The sequence below is a fragment of the Halichoeres trimaculatus genome, unplaced genomic scaffold (genome assembly GCF_033239565.1).
Source record: "Halichoeres trimaculatus isolate MK-OKI-2021-1 unplaced genomic scaffold, fHalTri1.1 fHalTri1_scaffold_4, whole genome shotgun sequence".
Lineage (NCBI taxonomy): Eukaryota > Metazoa > Chordata > Actinopteri > Labriformes > Labridae > Halichoeres > Halichoeres trimaculatus.
The window spans coordinates 30,046,114-30,058,283 of record NW_027437182.1 but is presented as its reverse complement, the minus strand read 5'-3'; the positions used below and the strand labels follow the sequence as shown (position 1 = coordinate 30,058,283).

Genomic DNA, 12,170 nt, shown 5'->3' with positions numbered 1-12,170 from the left:
AATTTAGCCGAGTGAAATCGTTGGTCTGTCTGCTCTGCAAGGTTAGGTGTATTGGGGAATACTAAGTTAAAAAGTGGCAGTTCAGTAGATTGAGCAGCACAAGCACAACACGGTAGCTTGCGACGATTGCAACAGCTGTACTGTCGTCCTTTTGGCGGAGTGTGACGTATCGTTTCCTCTGAAAATGCCGGCTTTTGTTTACACGACAACGGTGCGTTTCAGAAAAATCCTACTCTGGAGGCCGTTTTCAAAAGTTTGAGTTTTAGGTTGGCTGAAACACCGTTTCCATGTTAATGCGAGGCTGAAACACAACAAAACTTTTGCGTTTCACCCTAAAACCAATGTCGTGTTAACGGCCCCTCAAGCAGAAACATACTGTACAGCATTCTATGATTTTCATGCCTCTTCAAACACATTTACCCTTTTTCTGTTTTATTCCTGCTTCCTTCCTTGGCTGGTTGAAAGAGTTAGAAACAGAAGCAGAGAAGGAAGCAGAAAACCACAAAGATACAGAGAGAAAGGGGGAGAGGGGGAGAGAAAAGGGTTTTGTTCAGGGTTCTCCTCAAGGAGAGGCTGCCATGTGTAAAATCTTGTTCAGAACCAGCAATTGTGTTTTGTTGGGCTGCAGCAGCAGGGCTAAGCTGTTCGTTGAAAGCCAATTTGTTAATGTCTAAACTCTGCTCCAGTTTTCCCTCAAGGACAAAGATTGATATTCAACATAACATTTCAAGACACTACTGAAGAAGAATGTGGAGAGCGATGATACTCAAGAGGAATTATGCAAGAGATCTCACAGACTAGAAAATGTGTCTTCCCCTCTTTTTTTCATCTTTCACTCTGTAGCTCATTAGCTTCACTTACACCAACACTGTCAGTCTGTTTCAAAAAGAACTAAAAATACTTCTTGACAAATCCAGTGTGCTGTTTCTCATTTTTCAACATCATACAGACTCAGCACAGCTTATCTTTGCTGTATCTTTAATGCACATAGAGGAAGTTTCAGAAAAATCAGTTTGCCGTTTAGGCTTTTAAATACTAAATGATATAGGATTGATTAAAAGGGGGAGGCTACCGGCCCAGCAAAGCATTTGAAACTGGAGGTAGCCACCAGAAAATTAAAACGGGGATCAATGGCGTGTCATATCCCTGCTGCTCCACAGGCTGAACATATAATTCTTACATTGAGGCTGAAGTCATCTCTCACGTCTGGCCTTCAAGCATCAGGCTCAATAATCCAACTGGCCATGACTGCTGTCTATGCCACCCATGGTACAGTTTAAACATTCAGATAGTGGACTGGTCTGTACTTTTTGGCTACTCTACACAAGTTTGGCCACAGTGTTTCCTGGATTGTATTTAGGATTCTATTCTTACAGCCTAGTTGCTTTGTTCTGGATGAAATCTTTTAAGATGACAGTTGTATTGAATTTGTTTGAATCAAGCTCATTTAAAATTTGTAAATTGTGCTCAAACATCAGTCAATGCATATCCTTCTCCTCCTGCAACATATTGAAAAATCTCCCCGGCACATAATGATAGCCGAACCTCGTTTTTTGAAAAAGCATTGCTAACAAATAACAATCACAATCATGTGTTTCTGTGTTCTCTCTGAGATGGTTTGTAGCAGTCTGTCAAACCCTGAATTAACAGCAAAAAGTGGTTTCCTTCAGAGATTGACTGCATTGCAGATGCACTAATCAGTGAAGGTGTGATTAGCATCATTTTTTTACTTTGTTTTTGGTTGACTGTGTAGTGAAGTTCCTGATTTTCAGAGAATAGATTCAACTCTTTAAAATGGAAACATAAAAAGGGCCCTGACAGAAAGTGTTTGTATTTTGTTATGAAGACTGTTAGTAGGGATGACTTTAGAGGCCATTACCAACATGTTCTAACAGGGAGTATTTGGTGGTTGTGTTAGCTCTATGAATAGCTATGATGTTGCTTAGGAGATGATTAATATGATGACACATCTGTCTGGAGCAGGTGCTGCTCTGTGTCTGTCTCCTCTTTTTGCTAGCCGCAGCTGGGTTTGGTTCAACCCTCCGCCTGCTCTTGGCTTTATCTTCTTTCAATGGCTTGGGATTGCATTGCTCACCAGCCAGCAAGTCCCTGCCTGCAGGGCTGCCACAGTTTAGCTAGCCAGCAAGAGTGTAGAAGAGACTGGACAAGAAGTCAGTCATCAATTCAATTAGAGCTCTCAAGACATCACAGACCACCTCATGGTTGACTGAACAAGGAGTTAAAACTGAGATTCATACCTTTCCTATACTTAAAAGTCTGTGCAAGCTAAAAGCTAAATACAGATTATCTTTGTAAAGATGTACATAGCTTGTATGTAATTTTAATACACATCTCCTGGGCGCTAACTTGGTATGTGGGTGACATGGATTTTTTTCTAGTTTAATATGTAAATTACTTTCATGATGTGGTGTTCAAAACTAAAAACAACATGACTGAATATGACACTCTTATGTCTTATTAGTAGCTGCATGATCTAAAACACATCATTTTACCACTAGTTTCTCTTCAGTTTAGTCTGTCAGACTTAGAACCATTGACTGTTGTGCATTCAGATTCAGTATCCAGGAGGGTGTGGACAGGAAACTTGCTGTGCTTGATAATGCAGATTAAACATCATTTGAAACTCTCAGAAAACATTGATGACATCTAGGGATGGGTGCCAAATCAGGTACTTTTATAGGTACTGACCAAATTCTGTAAAAAGTACTGGGTACCGATTCACATAAAACCAAAAGGTACCATGTTAAGGTACCTAAAAGCATCCTTGTGACTGTGACTGTGAGTGGAACAGGAGGCGGTTTTTCACATTGGACATGAACACAGCATTGCAAGGTTATATATTGAAGTATAAATTTGTTAGATTGAACATTTTTTATATTTTAGTATAAAAAATGACATTTCTTACCACATAAACACAAAAAAGTAGCAAAAATTGGTACTGTTGAGTACCGGTACCTATTGCGAGGGCATTGGGACTGTATCGTTTCAAAAGTGAAAAGTACCCATCCCTTATGACATCTAAGTAAGTCAATTGTGTTTTTCAAGTTTATGTAGTAAACTTATGTTTCTACCTCCACACAGTGGTGTTAGAGCTGTTTTCAGACAGCTGGACACATTGGGCCAAAAGGAGGAGAGGTATTGGATAGGAATTTTGACCAAAAACTGCAAATGCTAAAATTACAAAAAAAAATCTGTTGTTGATGAAAATGCAGTGCTTTATTTGTAGATTTGTGTTCCAGAGAGGAAAAATATTTCAACACAATTTTTATTTCAATGGAGTACACCTTGTTCTACATGTACAATTCTTTCTTCACCTGTTGAATTTTACTGTCTGTTGACACTAACTTTCCTCTTTATCTCTTCCGTGGACTCAGAATAAGTATCCAGACGAATAACAAAACAGAAAAGTTACATAATTCAGCATATCTGAGCCACTCCCTGACTAGAGCAGCACTCTGCAGAAAGTGATATTTTTCAAGCACCACTGTGCTGGAATGAGACGCCACTCACCATTAAGCCACTAGCAACGGAAGCTGCTGGCGGATGGGTTTCAAATGTAAATACAGATCAGTTACCCGGTTATTGTTATACAACAATGTCTTGTAATATCTTACTCACTGCTTGTGTTTTTTTCCTGTTACAAAACCTGCTGCGAGTGTAATATGAAACTTTAAACAGAAATATTGGTTTGGTTTTATTCTACGGTCCGACTGAAAAGCACTTCTGTGGGTAGCTCCAGTGGAGCAGAGCGATGTGTGTTTGCACGCGTGTGTGTTTTTGCAGGCTGACTAGTGGATTAGCTCTGTCCGATGGCAGAAGGAGCAGGATCTACTTTGACTGTGAGGTAGTTAGCCCATCTGTCTATAATCAGCTGCAGTGTGTGCATGCTGCTGCTATGCTACTACTTCTGCAACAGGTGGTCAACAGTACCCTTATGAAAAGTAGTAAGGGACCACGCCCATGGTCTGCCTAGTTTTCCAATAAACTGAGCTTTGAAAAAGCAGCTGGTTTATACAGCGACAAACCTCCACATCTGAATGGACAACCTAAGAGTGGACTGGTCACGTGTACTGGGTGATACAGAAGATTTTCTCCCCTACACTTGAGTCCACGTGTAAATCAGAAGATACTGATGAGCCCTATATTTAGAAAGCTTGTCATATATTCTTCTTCTACCCAGTCATCTTATAGACAGCTTGGAGAATTGAAAGCAAGGAAATGGTTCCCATTGGATTAATTAAACCTCGACTGATCATCTGGATCTTTTGCTGTGGATAGAATACATATTGGATGTCAGATGTGGATGGCTGAAACAACTCTGCCAAGGTCTTTCTGCGACTTGTACTTACCGATTTTTGGGGAGCCCCCAATTCAGTAAGATGTAAAAAAAAACTTCAAACATAAAGCAGACAAGACTCCACTGAGACAGTTTATGACTGCTTAACTAATGAGTAATTTCACACATCTGCTTTTGGGTTTAACATCTTTTTATTATCTTGTGATATGTACTAGTATGTTATGTTTTAAGTCCTTTCTAAAGGACCTCAAAGTAGTGCTGCACGATTTTGGGAAAAGGTGCAATTGGCGATTAGGTGGACAATATTGCGATTGCGATTGTGCTTGCTATTTAATAAAAAGGGTTGTGTTATGAGTCTACAGATATTGGTTATTATGGAGAAAAATCAAGAAAAAAGTAGAGATGGATTACTGAGGATTTTAATTGTGTAACAATTCTCAAAATATCCAAACTTACTGTATACAAACAACAATGTACAGCACAACAGTACTGTTTTGTTTATATTCAAAATAGCACATTCATGCCACTTTCGCTTTGCATGTTTTGAAAATGACATCTTTTTGCTGTGTCATTCAACCGGTAACCAAAATAACACCAAAATAACAGAGGTAGAGTTTCTTTTCGCCTTGAGCCCCTCACTTACTTCTTCGTGCTCCATCTTGTCTGATTAAACTGCTGTACCAGGTGGGCAGGTGGTCACATGACCAGTTGAAACAGTGACTGATTAGTCATCTCATGCTCGCTCTCTTACTCAATAACACACATCACTCACACGAACACGCTCATTTTTTTTACACTTTTTTAAAATAATTGCACAGTAATTGCATGTGCTGACATTGCGATTGCGATTGCGATAATCGTGCAGCACTACCTCAAAGGCTCCACAGGAAATGAACAGTTGTGATCCTGTGTTGTAGCCTGTTCACTCCCATCTAAAGCTGATGTAAGCTGTCTGTTGTTCTTGCAGGGAATCTTGGTCGAGTTGACTACATCAGTGAGTTCGAGTTTGACCTCTTCATCCGGCCCGACACCTGCAACCCTCGCTTCAGAGTCTGGTTCAACTTCACAGTGGAGAATGTCTGTGAGACACAGGTCAGTCTGCTGTGTTATTGTAGGGTATCAACTCTTTTTACCAAAACATTTCCTTCATCTATTGGTGTGACTCTCATGATGAGGTAATTAGAGGTTATGTGCGGTACTGATCATCTTCACTTCACCTCTGTATATAAAAGAAAACGTCTGAAGTCCAGCACATTTTCTGAAAACCAGTCTTCGGGCTAGTAGCATATTGATGTTTACATGCATCGTAATGATATATACTGTGTCTGGAGTTTGATTATACAAATGGTAAAGGTACAATCTGAGTTTTTAATGAGATGTGCAGCTTTCTGGGGCCTTATCATGACAGGCAGTATGCTGCCCACAACAGTGGATTCTGCTTGTCATAATGATAAACTATATTTAATGAACTCTTGGGAATAGACAGCAACTGCAGCTTTATGGGACTTTTGATATAACACGCCTGTAGTTAGCAGGGGATGTTAGTGTGAATGTCAGTAATGACATGACTTTCTGTCAAATGCAGTTTCAATCAAATCAAACACATGCAAAAGTCTACCTTAACATCCTCTAACAGATAGCGCTGCATTTACTTTCAAAACACCTCCCAAGTTGTTTCTCTTCTGTACAGAAACCGTCTTCTGTTTGCTGCCTCTCCTCTTGTCATAGCCTCTGAGCTTGATTCTGCCACTAGCAGCCTCTGAGCTCTGTGATTGGCTGACAGATGTGGTCACATGCCACAGAGATACACTGTATGTGGGCACAGAAAGTGTGGCTTCAGGGGGGTGGAGGCTTGGTCCTCTGTTTAAATGTTACTTTGCAGGATAAGAAGAAGGTAAAACTGAGAATATTGGCATTTAACTCAGGCTGCTGCTGTGTAATACCAGCTCAGACAAGCTTGTGAGGCTTAGATATGAAGCAAACGCGAGATAAAGTTTCGAGAGAGACAGTTTGGAGGAATATAAAGACAGAGGGAGGGAGATAGAAGGAGGAAGGAGAAATGAAAAAGGGGAAAAAGGCAAAGACAACAGCGAGGATGAATCCACAGCATGCTGTTGCTGCTGTCTTCCTGTAGAGTGTCCAACACAGCCTATCTGAGGCTATCAGGCCTATCAGCCCATCTCCCTGCAGTGCTGTAGTCAGCACTAATCACATTTTATGGCTCTGAGATGAATGGGAGGCCTCGGCTTGGAGCCGGATCGATCCCAGGGCCAGATAGACCAGCACCAGCAGCCTGCAGCCTGCGCCAACAGGATATTTGCTGTTGTGGCAAAATGACAGAGAAAGTGTCAGAGAGACAGAGAGAAAGGGACTGAGGAGGGGAATAGGACACAATAAGCAACAAAGGATAGATAAGTATCATATATATGAACACAAAATGTACTGTGGCGCATGCAGGCAGAAGGTTACAGGTGAGAAAAACAGGTGAACAAACATTTCCATCGCACTCTTCCCTGCTGTCTCTGGAGCTCTCCCTCCCAAGCTTCTCTCATAGAAGTCTGTTTCTTATCTTTCCAATTTCCTCCTTCAAAGAGGCCTTGTGTGAATTTAATCTACTCCAGTACAAGGTGTTGTGGTTAAGTGCTGCCTGTGCATTTTGCCAAGGTGTGTGTGTCTGTATACAGACAGTGGTTAGATTTTGTCTGTGTGCCCAAACACATCAGACTTCACATAAATCTGTCGTTTACATCCTAATAACTGTAATATTTTTATGACTTGAATCCAAAAATAAAACTGGAACATTAAAGGGAGAAAACATAATGGTATGAGTAAATAAAACAACTAAGTGTAGCTATGTGGGGAGAGGCTGTGCTATAGAGATATCAGTGGGTTCCAGGGGAGAACTGGGCTGTTGGAGTGTTTCATCCAGCTAAGCCTTGCTAACTCTCAGCCTGAGCCAGGGGAATGGGGAACAGTAAAAGCCCGTGATATTGGAAGTGAGATGGCCATTTTGAAGGAATGTAAGCTGGTGAAACAGATTTGGTCTGCCTCAATCAGCTTAGCAGCTTTGTGGAAATTGGCTTCACCGTAGCACCGGTTATGATGGATGGCTGGATGGATGAATGTCACTTATTTTGTATGTCCTTTCTTTTTTGTTTTTTGATTTACTCACTTACCTTGAAAAGCCTTACCAATTGTAGCATCAGTGGTTGCACTGAGACACCATTTGAGGTTTGCTCAGCTTTACATTTTTATTTTTTCTTTGAGAGATGTCCTGCAAAAAGTGCAGGTGCAGAAAAGGCTTCAGCTATTAGGCAGGTTGGCACTGGGCTAGTCCACTGGTGCACACTCCAGGTGCTCTCTTTGTGTTTGTGTGTGTGTGTGTGTCCTGATTATTTGTACTATTTGTGTTAATTCATGTAGTTTGTCAACAAAGTTTTTTTTGGGTGTTCTGTAACAAACATGTTGATCTTTGTAAAATGGTAATGTTACGGGATACCAGGCAGTTAGAGTCTGGACTGAAACACAACTTTGCTCACCCGTCCTATTAGTGGTTCTTAAGGAAAAGACAACCCCCATGATGCACAACAACTTATCAATACAAATTTGTTTACATACAACAACTACTCTCTTCCTGTCCAATTTCCCAACAACTGCATTTTGCGTGACTTTTCACTGAATACCGTGTTACACATTTTAAAGTGTGTCCCTTCTGCACTATTGTAGGGACAACCAGCTGGATCTGCTTTGCCATGTATTCAAGCATGCTTTGGGACATGAGATAGCTGCTTGCAAGAGATAGTAAACAGAAAAAAAAATTCGGTTTCCACAATTTAGAGATAAAAAGGTATTAAAACTTCTTTTTGTGCACTGAATATAATGTGGTTACAAACAAGCTTGATAAGATGCTAAGCTAATTTGTAAACATGGTTTAAGATTTTACATTTTTAGTAGACATGCACCGATAGATTGGTGCCAATTTCCCTCATTTTGGGGGAACGATGATTGGTGATCAGGGATCGGTGATCAGGGATCGGTGATCAGGGATCGGCCCATCCTTACATATAAAACTGGTCTTATGTACCTCCGGTAAAGTCTGAGACCAAAAACTTAGGACACTTTATTGGTTGTTTAAGTTAAAACATACAGATTTGATTTTTTTACAGGTATTGTTTGATGATTTTCAATAAAATAAGATTGGAACATTGAAGGTATACCCTGCCAGTCATAAAAATAAAAAATAAAAATCAATATCAGCCTAAATTGGTATCCGCAGGTCAGTCTTTTTGAAGATCCGTGATCCGCCAGAAAATTGTGATCGGTGCACCCCTAATTTTTAGTATGTTGACGGTTAGTACAACTTCACAAAACAATCAGAAGCTGGTAAATAAAAAGACATGAGTGTCTGTATGCAGTTCAAATCAAACAAGTTGTGTATCACTGCTTGTTAGCCATTTAATGATGATACATGTTTAAGTTTCACTTTCCTCAAGATAAAGGGTTGAGTGAAATCAGTGACACCTTAATTACACAACGATGTCAGGGTTTAGCAATTGTGGAACTACAGACCAGCTCTCAGCTGCCTGCTTGCTCACCTGCTCCAGAGTACACTTCACACTCATCCCTCAGCACCTTCACTGGCTCCCCACACAGCATCCAATCCACTTCCACCTGACCATCACCTTCAAAGCCTTCAGTACCTTTGCCCCCTCAAACCTGACCGACCCTCTCAGACACCACTCCCCATCTTGCCACCTCTGGTCATCAGATGCCAACCTCCTGACCCCCTTCACCAAGACCAAACACCAGACAGGGCTTTTGCCACTGCCACCCCAACTCTCGAGCTCCCTTCTCCTTAACACACACAGCTCTGACTTCCATCACTTGTTTAAAAATCAACTGACTTTTCAGCATAGCATACAAAAGTGACTTCCACTCCCAAAGCATTGTTCAAATAAAAGGATTAAAAAAAACACATCAACAAGCAAACACATATTATGAGAAAAAAGAGTAACTTCAATCAAAAATTAATCAAAAAATAGTAAAAGAAAAACAAAAAGAAAACTAACATGAGCTATATTTCCATGGACCTTGTTTACTGTCTTTCACAGAAGCCCGTCTAATTCTGTGATTACCTGTTATATGTTGTCTGACAGCAGATCAGTAGTGCTCTCGTTCCACCCAGAATCTTCTGGATCTGTTCCTCTTTGGAGAGATTAAAAAATTCAGGGCATAAATTTGGGGAAAAATATGTCTCTAATGTTTTTATAATTTGGACAGGTGATGAGGAAATGGATCTCACTTTCCACCTGTCCTGTGTTACAGAGCCTATAGACTCTCTAAGATCTTTCTAACCACTGATTTCTGTACCGACCACTTCCAACGGCCAGTTTATGATCAGAGAGTCTGTACTTAGTGAGTGTCTGTCTCCTTAAGGGTTCTTTAATATCCGTCAAATAATCTGCCTATTTAAATTCTCTCTTTAATAAGTTATAACATTCAAATTTGTTGATTGATTGAGTTTCCAACTTTCACTGATGGCAATATTTCTCATAATTGCGGTCTAATTTCTGTAATTGGGAGTTGGTGATGACTTGTTTGTCATTATTTAGAAAAGAGATCTGATTTCCTGTGTTGTGGTGTTTTCTTTTGGGTCCATAGAGTTTCTGTGGACTCTTAAAGTGTTCTTCCAGAACTCCAGGTGAACCTTTTCTACTGGGTTTGAGTCCACGAGTTCTGCTTTAAACCTTGTATTGTGTTCAAAAGCTGCTGACGTCTTTAATGTAAGCGGGTCAAATTTGACCCGTGGTTAAACTTAGCTTTTTTATACTTAAAAAACATCCATCACCCAATATTGCTTTTCACCTCATAGCTAACTTATTATGTATGCAATTATTATGTAAGCAATAATGTTTTAACAATGTTTTAAATGTTGCACTTTTTTGGCTCATAACGCCACAGATGTCACTTTTTTTTAGGCCTTCAAAATTTACTTCAGTGTCAAAAATTTCTTCTGTTGTGTTACGAAAGTTGTTTTTGAGGATTAGATGAAGCCTCATTCTGATACAAAAATAATTAAATGGTACTTATTGAAACCTAAACTTGAAAACAAGTCAAATTTGACCGGAACACAATATAAGGGTTAATTAAAGAACCCCAGACTTCACTTCTATACAGAAGGATCGGCTCAATCACACTCTTAGATTTTTTTTCAAATTTTATTAGGGTAGGGGGGGTTGAATTTAAATAATTTCCTTCTTATATAGAGTAATAAGCTCTTTGAGCTTTATCGACCAATGAACTGATGGCCTTATTAAAACGTCCTGAGGCAGTAAAAACCAGGCCCAGGTACGTGTTCCCCATGGCAGGACTTATTGTTGTGTTCCTTAAAATAAAATGATGTTTATTATTCAGATTTCTGGCCTTCTCTTGGAATATCATAATTTTAGTTTTGTAAAGACTAACGTTAATATTACAGTCTTCACATTAAGCATGGAGGATGTTCAGAAGCTCTTGAAGTCCTTGTTTTGTGTGAGAGTTAGGGTTAGGGCCAGCTCTCTGCATCTTCAACATTTTTTTGTTATGCACACTGTATCAAGCATCTTTGAGTAGCTAGATATATGCTCTGAGACATTTTTTTTTTCTATTATTATATTATAATATTATCATTTAATTATGAACCCGCATTTTGTTTTTATCAATTGAGAAGCAGTAGCCCTGGATTTTCTTTGAGTTTTTTTGAGATTAACTTTCTTTGGATAAAATCAGAATAACTAAAAAACCAAGCACCTTAAAAAACCAAAGTGTCCTATGTCCAAACTGAGTGAATTTCTCAGGCCTGCTCGGTTCAGCTACAGCCATTTCATTTCAGTTTCTGCCTATGTTATGACCAGAAAGCAGTGGATGAGTTGATATGACACCCCATTGGGTAAGTTGATATGCCATTCCATTCTGCTGTAGGGGTGTGCTTGATGTCAGGCTCCGTGAAGGGCACGGCTGTGAGCTATTATCATAGGAGCCTTCAGGGAGCCATTCATAGAAGACAGGCAGTAAAACCTTGCACTGAGCGCCTTCAACTCCTCCAACTGCTGCAGGGGTGATTTGTAAGCCTCACTTGTCCAGGGAAAGCACAGTGCACGGCGGTTACTCTCCATAATCAGGAAAAAGGGACCAAGTGGAGCAGAATAGGCCATGTGTTACCTCGAATCCCTTAAGAGTCATCATCACTTTACTTTTTCAGACGATGCCCACCTATTTAAATTCATCATTGGTCATGTTATGCAATTTATCGCGGGGGGATGCGTTGAATGTGAACATTAAGTTAAACATTAAGGATGTTAAAGCTATCAGTGAAACATTATAGATCTGGTGATGCTAGTCAGCCTGTCCTATTTTTATGCAGCCTTAACGGTATGTGATTGGGTGAGAAGCTGTATTGGTAAGTACAGTCTGAAAGGTTTTAAAATTTGTTATCAATATTTCCAAGCTTCATCCTACTAAAGAAAAATTAATGAGAGACAGAGGGGGAGTTAAGTAATAGATGTAATGCACATTGATATTCTTTTTGTCCCAAACAGAACAGACAGAAGCAGAGAGGAGAAAGCACAGTGCTGTATTTGCCATAACTGACTCAATCACGGAGACGTTACATTTCCCCCAAATCCTGAACAAAACGTTGCTTTGGAAACCCAGTTTATGATTCTTATGTGTAGTGTGTCAGTCTGTACGACCGAGCTTTGTATCTGCTATCACAGCTCTATCAGGACTGCATAGTGTCACAGTTCAGGTGGTGTGCACTGTCCATGTCTGTGTGATTCACTGCATTACACTTGTTTTCCCACGTTTGCAGAAC

At 40.0% G+C, this 12,170-nt stretch overlaps 1 protein-coding gene across 2 annotated transcripts in view; it reads left to right on the top strand.

Moving 5' to 3' along the window:
* agbl4 (AGBL carboxypeptidase 4) overlaps nt 1-12,170 on the top strand; it is a 357,831-nt gene that overhangs the window by 25,504 nt on the left and 320,157 nt on the right. For both annotated transcript variants that reach the window (XM_074667739.1, XM_074667740.1), the window contains exon 3: nt 5,286-5,410. In XM_074667739.1, coding sequence (XP_074523840.1) covers nt 5,286-5,410 — 125 coding nt within the window. The remainder of the gene's footprint in view (nt 1-5,285; nt 5,411-12,170) is intronic.